This window comes from Crocuta crocuta, unplaced genomic scaffold (genome assembly GCF_008692635.1).
Source record: "Crocuta crocuta isolate KB4526 unplaced genomic scaffold, BGI_CrCroc_1.0 scaffold13, whole genome shotgun sequence".
Taxonomy (NCBI): Eukaryota; Metazoa; Chordata; class Mammalia; order Carnivora; family Hyaenidae; genus Crocuta; species Crocuta crocuta.
In genome coordinates, this window is record NW_027530007.1 from 3,503,074 (window position 1) to 3,520,328 (window position 17,255).

The 17,255-nt window shown below is 46.7% G+C and overlaps 1 protein-coding gene across 5 annotated transcripts in view; it reads left to right on the forward strand.

Moving 5' to 3' along the window:
* RERE (arginine-glutamic acid dipeptide repeats) overlaps window positions 1–17,255 on the forward strand; it is a 439,014-nt gene that overhangs the window by 377,973 nt on the left and 43,786 nt on the right. For all 5 annotated transcript variants that reach the window (XM_077763853.1, XM_077763852.1, XM_077763854.1 and 2 more), the window contains one exon: window positions 3,783–3,863. In XM_077763853.1, the coding sequence (XP_077619979.1) occupies window positions 3,783–3,863 (81 nt within the window). The remainder of the gene's footprint in view (window positions 1–3,782; window positions 3,864–17,255) is intronic.

Sequence of the window (17,255 nt, forward strand, 5' to 3'; positions counted from 1 at the left end):
AGGGCTTCTGGTCTCTATACGTATGTGAAGCCTTATACAAATAAACAGATGCTGGGTGAATGGGACCGCATGGTTGGGCAAGTTTTGTGTCAGAGTGGGAGGGACTTGAGCTTAGGTTTGAGGTAAACTGAAAGCATTGTGGGTGAGCTATGGAGAGGAGTAGTAAGATGCCCCTGAGTCTGGAGTTCAACAGAGGGTGCGTTACGGCCAGCTGGCATTATTGGACATCTGGTCGGACAGGTGGGCAGAGACAGAATCCTAGAGGGTCTTGAATTAAGGGCTAAGGGGTGTAAATGCCATTTTGAAGAGATCAAGGGGCTATTTTAGGTAGGGGCTGGGGGCAAGACAGTATGGGACTCAAGATGAAGTGTGTGGTTTTGAGAAATTCTTGGCAGAGTCTTGTAGGTGGCCTGATGGGAGAGATGGGTTAATAGCCTAGCTAGTTGGAAAGAGGGATGACGGCTTGCCCTGGGACTAGCACTGGAATTGGTAAGAAAGGAGGGCTTTGAATGCTGAGGACTTGGTGATTTGATGTTGGGGCCAACAGGAAAGGGCAAAGTTACAGGTAATGGTACCGTTAATGACCAGTACAGGTAATGACCGAAAATGGCTGCCTCTGTAGACTCTTACCTCCATCTTACAGAGAGCGGCACTACAGGACATGGAATTTGCATTCTCCCTTTGCCTCTGAAGAGCTAAGTGACCTTGGTCTGGTTACTTAACCATCTGTCTGCCTCAGCTTCCTTTTCTGGAAAATGGAGATAATAATAGTACTTCCTTCTAGGTTGTACGGATTTTGAGTTAATACCCGTGAGGCTTCTGGCATACAGTAGGTACTTAATAACCATTAATTGAAGAGATGATATTTAGTGATTATATCATAACAAGTAGAAGAATCCGGACTTGAACCCAAGTTTGCCCAACTCCATCACATTACCCCGATGTCTCTCTCAGCTGCTGCCTTCATTGTGCCAGCCTCTCCTGGTGAGCCTGTGTATGCCCTTTGGCATCAGGCTTGCATTCACATCTCACAGTCCTGGCATCCCACCCTCTGACTCACGCCGCCAGGTCATCCATCTGAACTCTGTGTGCCTGTCCCTGTCCTATAACCCACCTGCCATTCTCCACCTCTGTGGTTCATGGAGGCCCTTCCCACCCCTGCTCTCCACCTCTGCACATGCTGTCGGTTCTTGGTGGTCTGGCCTGTCTCCCTGGCCTGCGGAAGGCCCTCTGGACTGTGACAGCCCGCCCCTTCTCCTTGCTGCGCTGACGAGCGGTGCTTCACCACTTGGTGCTTGGCTCAGTGAAGTCTCAGGTGGTTCTTTTTTTTCTTTTTTCTTTTTTTTTAATTTATTTTTGAGACAGAGCACGAGTGGGGGAGGGGCAGAGAGAGAGGGAGACACAGAATCTGAAACCGGCTCCAGGCTCTGAGCTGTCAGCACAGAACCTGATGCAGGGCTCGAACCCACGAACCATGAGATCATGACCTGAGCCGAAGTCGGACACTTAACCGACTGAGCCACCCAGGTGCCCCTCAGGTGGTTCTGAAACAACTTCACACACATTTATCTTACCTGCTAAAACTGAATCACAGTTTTAATAAAGGTCTATGGCTATCCCCTGTAAAACGTAATTCCTCCCAGTGCTAGATGCTCAGTAAATACTTAGAACGGATTAAGCAGCATTAATCCTGGTGGCTGAAGGAGAGTTCTGGCCCTTGTCTTCTTATACCCGGGTTTGTTCTCTCACCAGCCTCTGTAACTGGTCTCTGCATTGCAGCCAGTTTGTCCCTAATCCATGATGTAGGCCACACTGCCACTGGAGCAGTCCTTAGCCAGGCCTTCCGTGGACCACACATGTTCTGACTTCTCTGCTGGCCCACAGTTAGCACCGGGACTCCGTCCTGGCTCAGAGGCTCGTGGCAACCTGATCCTCTCCTGCCTCTTCAGTCTTATCTGCTGGCACCCCATTCCGTATACCCTGTCCTCCTTGCAGTTCCCAGAATGTTCTCTGTGCCCTTCCGGCTGACTCCTTTGCTCGAAGCCCTGCTGGAGCCCACCTGGCAGGCTCATTCTTCCTTGTCTCTTCCTCTAAGTCTTCAGCAGAGTGAGTTGCTTCCTTTTCCTGGTCCCACCCATAGTCCTTTGTCCCGCGGCTGCTTTTCTGAGGGCCCAGAGCTTGATCCCTTCAGTTGGCTGCCCGACAGCCCTCCCGCAGCAGCTCCCTGAGGGCAGGCCAGGCTCCTTGCCTCGCAGCTGTCCCCGGTCCCCCAAGGAGATGCTCTGCACAGAGCCAAGGATGCTTGTTGGTCCTCCAAGTAACCGAGGTCACTCGTCTTCATTTTAGAGGAGAGCTTCTTTCCTGTGCCTTGAAAGATTTTTCCTTTGAACTACACGTATTATATTGAAAACTGACAATGATGAGTCATGTCTTAGAAAGGGGCTGAAATCTGAAAATGCAGCGCCTCCAGGAATGGAGCAGGAGGTTGCAGATCGGTCTTGTAGGCCAAGTCTGGCTCTTCACTGAATTTGCCCGACTGGTCTCAAACACCGGGAGTGGGAGGGACTCTCCTCCCGGTGGGCAGGTGATTTATTGGCTGGGAAGCTTCCGCGGTGATTTAGTTGTGAAACGGCGCCCTGCGAGGTGCAGGCTAATGCCTGGGCCGGGCTGAGCGGCCGCCCACAATCCCGGGCCCGGAAGGGACGGGCGAGGGTCGTCGGGGCCAGCCCCCTGTTTCGCAGCCCAGGGGCGGCGGGCGTGCGGCCGTCGCGCTGCTGACTCTGCCCGCCCGGAAGGAGGACAGGAGACGGAGCGGCCCGGCCCCGGCCCCGCTGCTGCCCTCAGCTCGCGCTCGCCGCGGTAGGGAGGAAGTTTCACTGCGCTTTGCTGCCTGGATTTACTCCTGCTGCTCGGAGGGAGGAAACCGAGATACCAGCGCCAGGGTCCCGGAGGCTCTGGCCGCGGAGCCTCGGGCTGGGGGCCGGGCGGGGACGGAGCGCGGGGCCGGCGGGNCGGCTTCGAACCGCGAGCCCCAAGCCCGGGGCCCCAAGGTGGGGGCCGGGGAGCCAGGAGCTGCCCCCACTGGGGCGGGGAGGGGCTGCCTGGGAGGAATGGGACAAAGTGAAAGTCTCTAGACTGCTGGGGTGGAGGGGCGGTGGGGAGCGTCGGAGGAAGGAAGGGGTGCTGATGGTTCTTTATTTGGTGCCACGGAGTGGCTTTTAATGACGGTGATGGTGATGGCGGGGCCGGCCAGCGGGGTTCAGGCTCCCAGTGGGCTTCCGCGATATCGGTGCCTTCATGGTGAATTCCTCGGATTAATGAAAAGGTCTTTTAACCCCTCTAGGGTGACCTTTTGGAGAAGTCTCCAGGTTTGATTCTTTTTCCCTCCCTTCTGCTGGGAAGCTTCGTTCTCAGGTGGAAAGCACTTGTACCGTTTTATTGAAACACGGAGGGTATTTGTTTATACCTTCCTGGACCGATTCCAAGACCGTGGCACAGAGGGGCACAGATTGCTTCTTAGGCTCACATCCGGATGTCCTTCCCCCCCAAACCTGCCTGGTGTGTGGCACCGGGATTCTGATGAGGCTGCCCTGGGCCTGCCCTGGGCCTGCCCTGGCCTGGGGTCCCAGCTTAGCTGCTGAAATGGTCTCCCAGCCTCGTCAGTATTCCCTAGCTCCGACTTTTATGGTTGTTTTTCTGCTGAGTGCAGATATCTTTGCTTTGCTGACATCCTGTTTTGTTTTTGGTTTTTACATCCCATTTGTTGTTTCTTTTTATCACAGAAACGCTTCGTTAAGGGGCTCAGGCAGTACGGCAAGAACTTCTTCAGAATTAGAAAGGAGCTGCTTCCCAATAAGGAAACAGTGAGTACATTTGGACTTTATGTAACTTGATTTTTTTCCTCTTTGCCCCTACTGCTTCTTCGCACTTGATCTTATGAAATGGTTTCCTTTAACCCTGCCCTGTCTCAGATTGGCCTTGGGATCCTCTTCATTTTACTTCCTTCACTTTGCATTTTAGCTCCTGATTTTAGGTAAAGTGGCAGATGATGTTTCTCCCCCACGAAGGAAGTGGACTTCCCTTGTAAGAACAGCCAGGCCTTTGACAACAGAGGGTCAGTTGGGGGGTTGTCTGGGGTGTTGAGCTGTTAACATCTAATTGTAAATATAGTAGCAGGAATAGGAAATGTCATTTACCACCAGTTGGATTTGGTTATTGACAAGTCCTCAACCAAACAATAGAATGAGAAGGTCTGTGGCTCACTATGCTTTGATTCTATTGGGACCTTTTCTTTCTTTACTGTTGTTTATGTTTTGAAGAGTAGTTTTAACTCTTTAGTTTTTCATCCTTAAAAGTTTGCACTTTTGGGGGGCACCTGGCAGGCTCAGTTGGAAGAGCATGCGACTCTTGATCTTGGGGTCATGAGTTCAAGCCCCACATTGGGTTTAGAGATTACTTAATTAAATAAAAATTTTTTTAAGTTTGCACTTTTCATTGGACAGATACATATACAAGGATTCTTATAAATTGCTTAAATGAGGCTTTTACAAATTCCTTTGACATTTCACAAAGCTGAGAGCCCTGTCTCTTGCTAAACTTGGTTATTTTTTTTTGTTTTTTTTTAAATTCTTTTTTTTTTTTTTTTTATTTTTTTTTNACCTAAGCGAAAGTCGGACGCTTAACCGACTAAGCCACCCAGGCGCCCCATGTATCTAATTGCTAAACTTGGGATAGTAGGCGGATTTGCTGAGGGAACTTCAGAGTGAGGTTATATGAAGAGAACACTAGGAAGGGATTTAGTCTCATTTACCTAAATTCCTTACAGTGGAATTCAGGGGGGTGGTTCGTGAGTCCTCCTTCTGGCTGAGCCTGGGAATGGGGGAGGCTGGGAGTGGGGTAGGGCCAGCCAAGTCCCAGTGTCTGTGGCCTGGACAGAGCTTAGTAACCGGAAGTGTTTCTTAGGACTTGGGAATGGAGAGTGAATATTTAGACACTAAGCTGCTTTCACTTCATCCCTGCCCTCCCTGAGTGGAATGAGGAGATAGGGGTAGAGTATCCATTATAGAAGTGGACGGTTTGGTTTGGTTTGGTTTTTAGTTTTCTAATCGGGTGTTGTTGATTGATTTCCTCTTATTCAATTTTGATTATTTTATTCTGAGGGTTTTTTTGTTTTGTTTTTGTTTTAATGAACTGTTTCTAGACACTTTTTCTGTATGGTGTCTTACGTGAGCAGCAGTAACTCGTAACAGGGAAGAGAGATTCTGATATTCCAAGTATGGCCTTCTATAAATTGGTGGTTTGCATCAACCAATCGTAATTAACATTGAACCTTTAATGTTTAGTTTACATCTGAATGTGCTGAGATGGGTCATTTTGAGAATGGTGGAAAAGACAGAACTGGTTATAGACCTTGAACTAAAGTATATGTTGTAATCAATCTATGTAATCAACTTTTTTTTTGGGGGTGGGGGGGTCTGCCCAAAACAAATTGGAAAGAGGTATTTAATGTGGCACAGTGAAAGAAATACCTTTAAGTTTTCTGAGGATTTCAGTTATTTAAAGTTTGATATGTACTTTTATAAAACTAAAATGCTTTACCCAACTGTAGGAATTTTGGTTTGGCACATCGGAGCAGCCATGAGACCCGTGAGTAGCTGGGGCCCGGTGCAGGAGGCCGGCTTGTGCCCTCCCCGCTGCAGTTTTCTGTTTCCGTGTACTCTGCTAGAAGTTGCAAATCATGAGGAATTTAATACAAGATATGGCTTGACAGTTATTTTACCTTTCTGTTTTAAAAAATAAACTTAAAATAGCAAGATTAAGGGTCTGATCTAAAATTTACTATCTAGCATTTGGAAACGCTGGCAATTTTATCTCGCTTTTTATGTCCAGTGGAAGACAAATCTGAGTAACTTTTAGCCTCGGTAAGAGGCTTCTGATCCTTTGCTTTTTCTTCCTTGCTCCTTGGTTGTCCCTCATCCTCACAGATGATGTCTAACTCCATAAGTAATCTTTCCTCGCCCACAGAGAAGTTGTTGGTACACCAGCCTTGTGAGCTGGTCGTCTGGTATTTTCCAGGCACCTCTGTCCTGAGATCTGTCCGCATCGCTGTCCTCCATCCCTGTCTCCCAGCCGTGTGGCTCCTCTACTCGCTCCTCTGTTGGCGCCCAGCAGCCTTTCTGGTTCCAGCCTCCCCATCAGGGCACGATCATGTGCACTAACAGGAGAGTTGTGGAGGGACTGGAGGGTTCATCATGGCTGACATTAGCTAAACGTTCCCAGTGTTCTGCTGTCTTTTTGCTTAGAACTGGAAGAGTTTGGTGGTAGGGTAAATCTAGAAGTACTCTGATCACCTGGGAGAGAGGCACTCGCCTTATATTTTCTTTAGTTATCAGCATAGCTGCGCTAATCATTCACAGCTCCTCAGGAGGGGAGGACAAAGGTTATTTTTCATTTTTGCCGCAAAAAAGTGAGAAAATTCCTTGGTTCACAACTTCCTTGGTAGAAATCTTTATATGGTCCTGCCTCTCTTTATATCAAATTCCTCAAATCTAGATACTTTCTACATTCTCTTCAATTTCCCAGAATTATTAACTCATTTCTTTGCTACTCTCAACTGACTTGAAACTTCAGAAGGGTGTCAGCATCCAAAAGAACGTGCCTGATTGGGCTTGGTGTGGGGGTCATCAGACCCATGTTCTATTCCTGGCCTTACCAGTAGCTGTAGTGCTTGATGATCGCTTCTAACTGTGCGGTCTGCTTTGAGCCTTGCTGGGAAGTTCCGGTCCAATCCTGACAAGGACTCGAAAATTATTTACTCCAAAATGGTGTTTCTGTGTGTGAGAATTTTATAGATGCTACAGTCGTTATAAAACATTTGCCCACCTTTGGCTGTTGCCATGCCCAAAAGCATAGTGATGGTCGTTGCCTCCTCTGGCGCCTGTCTGCTCTGGGGCTATTCAGCTTCTCTACCTTTTAATGCCTACATCTGTAAAATGGGGTGATCCTTCTAGCCCCTAGAATTGTTGTGAGAACTTAAATGAGATCACGTCTATAGAGAGTGTATGTGAACACTTAGAAATGGCTGTTCTGCCCTGTCTACCCCAAATACTACCTGACGCAGCTAGATGCTGTGCGCAGTATGGGACTGTTTTCCACTCGTAACTGTGCTGAACCTGTTTCTTATCATCGGTCTTGAGGAAGACTCTTTTCACTGAAAAACTGGGAGTGGGTGAAGGGCAGTGCTGAGCGTAAAGAAACCAGTTATTCCATCTTGAACTTTGTTGAAGGGATGTCCGTCCTTACGGGATCATTCAGTTATGCGGACAGACGTTCCTGGTGGGAAGGGACCTAACCAGCCTTCCTAGTTCTTTCGGTTTCTGCTGCCTGTTACACAGGAGATGACTCTGGCCTTCCTCTGAATACAGCTGCCCACTGGCGTGAGGACTGTGGCTGCGACTGTGGAAAACCCACTGTCAAAATTCAGTTGTGGGGACGTCACATGTTAGCCTCATAGTACCCAAGAGAGTACCTGTAAGTCAGATATTTTCGTGTCACGGGTGTGCACGTGTCCTGGAGCTGCTACCTTCTATTCTTCCTTTCCCTGTATTCGCTCACCTTCTTCAGTGTGTGCATGAGATGTGCAGTTAGAAATTGTACACAGCGAGGCAACTTCGCCTAGCTTTCAGCTTCCCCTTGACTGCAGACCTCTTCTCTCTCAAGATGCCGTGTGGCCTGAACCACGTTGGAATCTTGGGTGTTGGTGCATTTGTACAAATCGCAGCAAGCATCCCGTAGCTGGGCTGCTCGGGTGACGGGGAGCCGTGCCTCGCCGTGCTGCTCACAGCACTGCTGCACGATCTGTGAATCGATGAATCACATGACCTCTGATGCTAAGATAATGCTTGAGAAAATAGGCGACCTTTAAGAAGTGAATCTTAAAGCACCAGGAGGGGCACCCATGTTGTAAATAATACAAAATCCTGGGTATTCCAAAAGTAGTATCTTGTTTGATCTTTATACACATTGCAGTTTTCTTCAAAATCATGAGATGATTACTCAGATAACAGTGACATGTATCTTCTTCCACACTGGGCCCATGTCTGTGTTGTTTGAATCAAAGACTTTCCATGTCTGACACCTGGATGACTGTCCCTCGAATCCTGGCTGGCCCTTGTGTATAGCTCTTATCGCTGTTCCTCAGACAAATCCAGCCGACATTGGATTGTAGACGGGGAGCACTGACTCCGTGACCTGTCTCAGGCACAGCTGACATTAGAGAGAAGACAGTGTGGTCTGCCCCAACTTGGTAGAGGGAAGAGTGGTACCTCCAGCATGTTATTAGCCTCCGGGAGAAGAAGGTGCAAAGGCACACACCCTTGACTATCTCTCTCATCTCTGTAGTTGTATTTTTGCACACCTAGCCTGGTACGGATTAAGCTCATGTTGTTTGTAGTCCCAGTTGCTGGTGCATTAATAGTTTCTAAACTAAAAAATTCACTTTTTTGCCCACTTCCCATTTTCCAAGCTAAACATTACATATAGTTCAGGTTTTTTGAGAGACAGAGACAGAGCATGAGAGGGGCAGAGAGAGAGGGAGACACAGAATCCGAAGCAGGCTCCAGGCTCTGAGCCGTCAGCACAGAGCCAGACGCGGGGCTCCAACTCACAAACTGCAAGATTATAACCTGAGCCAAAATCGGATGCTTAACCAACTGAGTCACCCAGTCGCCCCCATAGAGTTCAGTTTTTAAAAATTTGGTGTCCCCACTGAGCACTGTAATGAGTGGCATGTCTGTGATGAGAAGTAAGGTGCCGTTCGTGCCCCACATCACAGCAGGGAGGGTGCACCATATGCTTGCTTTCCATGTTCGGCCACATGTGCTAAGGGCCCTGGTGGACGCTCAATCCCCACAAAGTGTGCACCAGAGGCTGGATGCTGGGGGGCTGCTGGGAGGCTAACTGGAGGGTGTAGGGTTTGAACTGCGAAGGAAGGATATGTGTTTTTGACAGGCCGTGGTTGGGAGGCTGGAAGGAAAGTGGCTTTCCAGCTGCAGGAAGTAGCACGAGCAAAGGCATGGAGACGGGAACTTGCAGGCGGTGCCTGGCGCGTGCACTAGGTGGGTTGGAGGGGAGGCAGCCAGGGTGGATGTGGCAGGACTCAGGCCAAAATTACATCCTGGCTGTAGACTTGGGGGACCCTACACTGTCTCTAAAGAGGGCGTTGGGGAACCCATTGAAGCCTTCCAAGAAGAGGGCACCAGGGTGGCTCAGTCAGTTCAGGGTCCGACTCTTGATTTCGGCGCATGTCATGATCTCACGGTTTGTGAGTTCAAGCCCTGTGTGGGGCTCTGTGCTGTCAGTGAGGATCCCCTCTCTCTCTCTCCCTTTCTCTCTGTTTTTCCTCTGTTGCGAGCATGAGCTCTCTCTCTCAAAACAAATAAATAATTTTTTTTTTGAGAGAGGGGGGAGAGAGGTCTTAACTGAGCTGTGGGAGCATTCTTGAGCAGTGCGAACAAGATGTGGAGACCAGAAAGGAGGTTCTTGTAATAATTCTCCAAGTAAGGTCTTAGAGTAAGACAAAAAAAGTAGGGGGTTGAAAGTTATTTATGGAACTGGAAGTCTGTCTTTTATCCTGATTTTCTCAATTGTGAATGTATCTGGGTTGTTTTTAGTGTTTATTCATTTTTGAGAGAGCAAGAGAGCGTGGGCCTGAGTGGGGGAGGGGCAGCGAGAGGGCGTGTACAGAGGATCCAAAGCAGGCTCTGCACTGACAGCAGCAAGCCCAGTGTGAGGCTCAACCTCATGAACCGTGAGTTCATGACCTGAGCTGAAGTTGGACACTCAACTGTCTGAGCCACCCAGGCGCCCCTGTGTCTAGGCTTTTTGGTCTTGGTTTTGGTTTTGGTTTTTTAATGGGACTAAGCAGCAGCTGGTTTTGATGTTTTGGGTTTTTTTTGTTTTTTTTTTGTTTTTTTTTGTTCTTAGGGTGATGGTATGAAAAGTACTGGCGGTTTAAAATTTTGCTTTGAGAAGTAACGTGAAAAGCAACGACTATTATCAGCCCCATTTCTGGAAATGAATTCCATTAAATATGTACATAACTATTGAATATTAATTGTTCATTTCTTCAGGCAAAATATCTTTTGCATAAAGCTCATTCCCCCAGCAAAGAATAACTACTCTTGAGAAAGGTTTTCAGACTGAGTAATCAAGACTCTGTTAATATTAAGAGGTTAAGTACGACTCTAGCATTCGGTATGAGTGTTCAGCATGGAGTTTTATTTGACTTCAGATTAAAACCTTAGATAAACAATTTTCCAGCCTCATTAATGCTTAATCTAACGTTACATAACAAAGCGTGGCCTTCCTGAATAGGTTGATACTGTTGAGGACACAGTTGTGTTACAGGCACGGAACCAGGGGCCCCTGTGCCCTGGCCGCTCACAGGTGTTCCTCACTCCCCCCACCCCACCCCCCCACCCCCTGGCACTCTCTCTTTCCCGTCACCGGAGCCTGGTGCCATTGCAGGCTCTCGGGCTCCCATCTGTCCCCACTGAGCCAGGGTCTGCACTGAATCCACTCCCCCCGTGGTTCGAACGCGTGGGAGAGTTCAGGAGGCCCCACGGTGCAGAGGTGTGCAGAGGTAGGCCCTGATGGGCCCTAAGCCCGTGTGTCTCCTTCCTTCTTAATGTTGTTTTTATTCTGTTCAGGTTGTAAATATTTTGTTCTTCAAATCATTACAAAGTATTTCAAACATATAGAACAGTATTGGGCTTATTCTCATTATCAGTAATAGAATTTCTTCATAGAACTTCCCTCTTCCCATCTTTCAGTTTTTCCTAGAAACACTGTGGTAATTCCTGTCATATTTCATATAAAAACTATTGTCTTCCTCTTTCCTTGTGGCATGCAGTTCATTGTATGTTAGTCAGTCAAGCCTAGATCTTCTTTAAGTTGCTAAGAAACCTTTTTATTTGAAAGGGTGATATTCTCTTATTAATATGAGGTTCACATACTTAATACTATGGTGTCTTCAGATGTTTCTCTCTCTCCCTGGCACCCTTTTATTCATGGAGAAGAAATACACATATTTTGAGAGGTTGGCAAGATTGCGTCCAAAAAGAGACATGTGCCATACCTCTTTTTCTTAATAACTTGTCTTCAAATAGGTACAGATGAAGTTGAAATTTTCCATTCAAGGCAGAAGTGATTACCGATGGAAACGGGCACTAATTTGGGCAGTGAGCACTGTGATCCTGGAGTTGCTCCCGTGCAGGGGCTTTGTTCCCACTAAAATGGAGACTTGAGTCTTTTCATCTGATCGTCTAAACTGTGTGGATATTTGGCTGGGCAGGGGTCCAGTTTTGACCAGAGTAGTCTAAGCAAGATTGGCTGATTCCCTTGTGTAAGTGAAGCAGTTAAGAAATGTGCATGTAAGGAATTTTTGGTGCTAATGCTGGGTGGGGGAACAAGGAGGTCTTTAAGAATCAGTTAAGCAACTGGCTCTTGGTTTTGGCTCAGGTCATGCTCTCAAGGTTTGTGAGTTCAAGCCCCACATTGGGATTCGGCACTGACAGTGCTTGGAATTCTCTTTCCCTCTGTCTGCCCCTCCCCTTCTCTCTCTCTCTCTCTCTCAAATAAACTTAAAAAATAATCAGTTGACTTTTTAAAACACTGTCTTCAATCTTTGCTGTTTTCTGTATAAATGTCTGAGGCCTGTCCTTGGATTTATCCTACATGACAGAACTGGAGGAAATGGTGTGCAGGAATTTTGACTGTGTACGAAGTATTGTCTGTAGACAGTGCTCCCAAATGAAACCACCTGGGACATGTAAAGTTACTGAACACACTGCTACTTACAAGGATTAGTTAGTTATTTGCTGTAGGTATTTGCTAACCTGTATTTCTTATGATCAGACTGGGTCTTGGTTACCTTGTGACTTTTTAGGTAGAGACATTTATGACTTTTAAACCTAAGTAGACTCACCCATTTTATTAAGTAGTAAAACAAATGGAAGGTTTGAAATGCCCTTTAAGAAGACTTACAAGCTGTGATTACTCTGCTTATATTCTATGTGTTTATCCACTCAGAACTCATATTTTATATGATAAATAGATTTTTCTTAGCCTTAATAAGATCGATGAACCCATCCTAACTTTGAATATCTGGTTTGCTGATCTTTTAAAAATAAGTTTTAAAATGTATCTGAAATCATAATCCTTGAATAATTGGTTCATTTTAACCTTATTTGAAGTTATGCCCTTGAGTAATACTTAGGAAAATAAAGTAGGATAAAAAGTACTCGTCTTGTTTTGAGAAGTAAAGTGAGGCATTCCCCTCAGTCTTATTCCCAGCTGCTCACTGGTGGTGGGAAAGACAGTCCCCCACCTTACTCCCCATCATAAGATTTCTTTTCTCTGTAATTTGAAAACCATTGCTTGTATGTAGAGATAGGAAAAGCAAGCAGGAGAAAGCTGTCTTGGCACACCAGAGTTCTGTTAAGCTAGGTCTCCTTTTGGAGATGTTAAATTCTTAAATTAAGTTTCAGTATCAGTGACCTTTGTTATTTTTCCCACTTTGGCAATAAGATTCTGTGTTCTGCTCCAGTGCCTTAATTCCTTCTTCTGAAACCTCTGAATTGCAGTGTCATAGTTCCCAGGATTTGACCTTCGGGGTGTCTAAACCATCATCACGGTTCTCAGTTGGCAAAGTTGGAGTGCTTTGGGAACTATTGGGGGGAACGTTCCATACCCAAGGCCCATATTCTCCTTGAGGGGTCTGTGGTGTGGGAGAGGGCGCTTTCCCTCATGGAGGTCATGGTCTGCTGAAGAGGCCAGCGGGGCGCGAGTTCTTCTCCGGAAGGTGCATGAGTTACAGTCACGGGGACCGTGTGTGGCCCAGGCACAGGGCTGGGGCTTGGCTGCACACTCATGAAAGCCACGTGGGCCCTTTTTTCTGCGACAGGTGGCCATCGCCCAAAGAGCCCAGCTCCTCTCTCAGAAGAATTGTATTTTGTTCTGCCCTTTAAGTATTATTACTTTATTTTAGTCCTGGACTTTAGACACGGTCTCCTTTTCTATGCATTTCTGTTCTGCACATATACTTGCAGGTGTGTATTTATGTAGAATATAAGGCCTTCTGGGGGAGGGACTTCATTTTAATACCTCTTTATGTATCCTTTAGTTCCCTTTAATAGGCCTTTACTTGATATTTCTTTTATTTTTAACTTAAATTTTAGTTAACATGTATTGCAGTGTTGATTTAGGGAGTAGAAATCAGTGACTCATCACTTAACATACAACACCCAGTGCTCATCCCAACACTGCCCTCCTTAGTACCCCTCCGCCGTCTAGCTAGCCCATCTCCCACCTCTGTCAGCCCTCTGTCAGCCCTCACTTTGTTCTCTGTCTTTAAGAGTCTCTTGTGGTTTGTTTCCCTCTCTTCTCCCCCTCTTTCCTGTATATTCATCTGTTTGGTTTCTTAAATTCCACACATGAGTGAAATCATATGGTATTTGTCTTTCTCTGATGACTTGTTTCACTTAGCATAATACTCTCTAGCTCTGTCCACATCATTGCAAATGGCATGATTTCATTCTTTTTGATCGCTTTGTGGTATTCTATTGTGTTTGTTTGTGTATATACACACACTCACACACACACCCCATCTTTATCCATTCATCAATTGATGGACATTTGGGCATAGTTTGGCTATTGCTGATAGCGCTGCTATAACATCGGGTGCATGTACCCCTTCTAGTTTGTATTTTATATCCTTCAGATTAATACCTAGTAGTGCAATTTGCTGGATCACAGGGTAGTTCTATTTTTAGTCTTTTGAGGAACCTCCAGACTGCTCTCCAGAACAGCGCCACCAGTTTGCATCCCCACCAACAGGACACGAGTGTTCCCCTTTCTCTGCATCCTCGCCGGCACCTGTTGTTACCTGTGTTGTTAACGTCAGCCGTTCTGACAGGTGTGAGGTGGCATCTCATCGTAGTTTTGATTTGCATTTCCCTGATGACAAGTGATGTTGAGCATCTTTTCATGTGCCTCCTAGCCATCTGGATGTCTTCTTTGCAAAAATGTCTATTCATATCTTCTGCCCATTTCTTAACTGCGTTGTTTGTTTTACTTGATATTTCTTAAAAATGAGGTATGTGGTCGTGTACACATGTGTGAATGACAGGATGGAAATACACTGTATCCAAAGATCGATTATATAACTATTGGTCCTAAAAGATTAAAACTTGTTAGTGATTTTAAGGACTGGTTTTCCTCATTTTTGCTGTTCGTGTTGCTTCTCATGATCTGCTTAGAGGCTCTTTTAAAGACCAGGTGAGGGGCGTCTGGGTGGCTCAGTCAGTTAAGCATCTGACTTCGGCTCAGGTCATGATCTCACAGTCTGTGGGTTTGAGCCCCGCATCGGGCTCTGTGCTGACAGCTCAGAGCCTGGAACCTGCTTCAGATTCTGTGTCTCCCTCTCTCTCTGCTCTCCGCCTCCTCATGCTCTGTCTCTCTCTCCTTCAAAGATAAATAAACATTAAAATTAAAAAAAAAATAAAGACCAGTTTGAAACCTTGACATCCTGGGCTTTGGACTGTGTAGCAGACAGAAAACCCTGTTAACATTCCTGTCCCAGGACAGTAAGACGAAGACTTGGGGGTCACTGTGCCGTGCTGGGCTTTCCTGCCCTGCTCATCACAGGCAGTAGATCAGCTCTGCTGGTCACACAGCAGTTCTGTTTTCTAGACTATTTATAAGATTGAAACCCGTTGTTTATTTTTCTCGGCAGGTTTATTGAGCAAGTCAAGAATAAAATATTATCTTAAGCAGTAGAGCAAGCCAGTAGCCAATTGCAGCTTGGTTTCAAAATGATCGTGTGTGTGTGTGTGTGTGTGTGTGTGTGTGTGTGTGTATTGTGTGGACACGTGTGTGTATGTGAGTATATTTTGTGTACTAGAGGTGAGAGCCAAGCGAGGTGAAAGAGGTTCAGTGTTGCCAGATCTCTGCAGCTCTGCAAGGTTCCTGTGACTGTTTATGGATTTTTTTTCTCCCCCTTTTAGTCAGTTAGTGAGTCACCATCATATGCCATTTTATTATCTTGAAAACAGTCTGGAATTTTTCTCTGTGTCTTTGCTGTATGAGTGAAATCCCACTGATGTGTTCTGAATGATACCAAGTTGAAGTTTGTCCTGTGATGCTTTGCTTGTGTATTTTCAGCTGCAGCCATTGTCTCTTTGTTCACATGTGCAGGAGTTGGGGTTTTTCTTGAGTTTGGCAAGAAATGATGCCTTTCATGTATTTGATTATTTTAGGGATCTGGAACAGCATAGATCCAACGCCCTTGCAACCTGGCGCTTATTGATGTAGACACACACCTCCGGTGATCATAACTTGCTACACCATCCCACTCATGCTCTCTTTTGGAAATGTACTAACAGGGTGCACAGAAGCAGGTCAGAGGTTTGTGGCCTTCAGCTGTCTCGGGAGGTGTTTAAGTTGTGGAAGGAGAATCTGGAACGTGTGGAACAATAGGAGGGATTATTAGACTCAAAAGGAAACTGGCCCAGTCAGTCTGTGCGTGGCCAGCTCCCACTGAGTAAAGCGGGCACGGATGGGGTGGGGGGCAACCAAACCCTGTAGACCTCTGGAGAAGGTGGGAGGAAAAGCAAAACAGAACTTTTAAAAATAACTTTTTTCAATTTGCTTTGTCCTGTGGACTGAATTTGCTTATCAGAACTTGAAGCTGTTATTTCTTTTGCCCACATAAGCCTGTCAGGTGACTCGGGAGAAAAGTCCAGGTGCTTCCGTGTCTAGCAGATCATGTGAGGTCTCTTAGATAATTAGGCAGAATAATACACATCAAGGATGGAATGCTTCTCACATTGTCACTTCGTATGTGTCTTAAACTGTGCAAGTTTAGGGCTCAGAGTGTGTGTCCATCTGTCCAGAATCTATGTCTCAGACTGCAGCTGAAGCATACTTCTTCTTTTGTATTCTGTTCTGTTCTCACTACCGATTGCCCAAATGCTAAAGTGCCTCACCAGGCGTGTCTGTACTTCACTCTCTCACAGACTTTTTCTAGAAATCAGTGACAGGATGTTTAGGTAGTGTGAACATAAAAATTTGTAGTTTATTCCTGGGGCACCTTCATGGCTCAGTTGAGTGTCTGATTCTTGGTTTCAGCTCAGGTCATGATCCCAGGGTTGTGGGATCGAGCCACTCCCATGCCGGGCTCTGTGCTGAGCATGGAACCTACTTAAGATTCTCTCCCTCTCTCTTCTGCCCCTCCTCCCTGCTCATGCTCTCTCTAAAATTAAAAAATATATATATCTTTTTAATTTCCTAAGCTACCAAACTCCAAAGAAAATAAGAACTTTATAGTTCATTCCTAATACCGGTCGATGAGCCAGCACGCACAGAATTCACAGAGTCTGGTGAGAAGACCAGACGGGGTTCTCCCTGGGAAGTCTCTCCTGACTACAGTGTGGTCGCCACAGTGTGAGGTGGCAGGGGCCTCCAAGTGAAACTAAGGGGCACAGATATTAGTGGTAGCGGGAGTCAGAGGATCTGAAGATGAGGGCTGAGGGAACATCCTGGAAGATGCGCAGTTCGGGCTGGAAGTTATTTGAAGGTTAGGTGTTTTATAGATGCCTTGCCCAGGGGCGCCTGGGTGGCTCAGTCAGTTAGGCATCTGACGCTTGATTTCCACTGCGGTCATGACCTTACAGTTTGTGAGTTTGAGCCCTAAGTCGGGCTCTGTGCTGACGGCGTGGAGCCTGCTTGGGATTCTGTCTCTCCCTCTCTCTCTGCCCCTCTGCTGCTTATGCGCACACGTGCTCTCTCTTTCTCAAATAAACATTTGGGGGGGGCAGGGAATGCCTTGCCAAAGAAAGTGCTTGAAGTGTCCTTGTTTCGAGGAGTCCCTGACACCTGAACCCCTCGGCCGCATGTCTTCAGAGCGGCTGCCCTGCTTATTCCTGAGAACCTGGTAACTTGAATCCATTAAATGCGAGCATGGTGCTTTGGGACAGGTCCATTGTTTTAGAGGTCGTCTTTTATGCAGCTGGGATCCGAATCCCTCCATCTTCCGTGCGATGTCCTGATCGAGTCCCTGGAAGACACAGAGAAGTCGTGCCATGCCCCCTCCCTCGCAGAGCTCCTCAGACCGGGGCNGGCCACCACCCCGCATCCCCCCCCCTTGCAGGCAGGCACGGGTATTAATTCAGTGCACACATCCTAGCACAACAGAA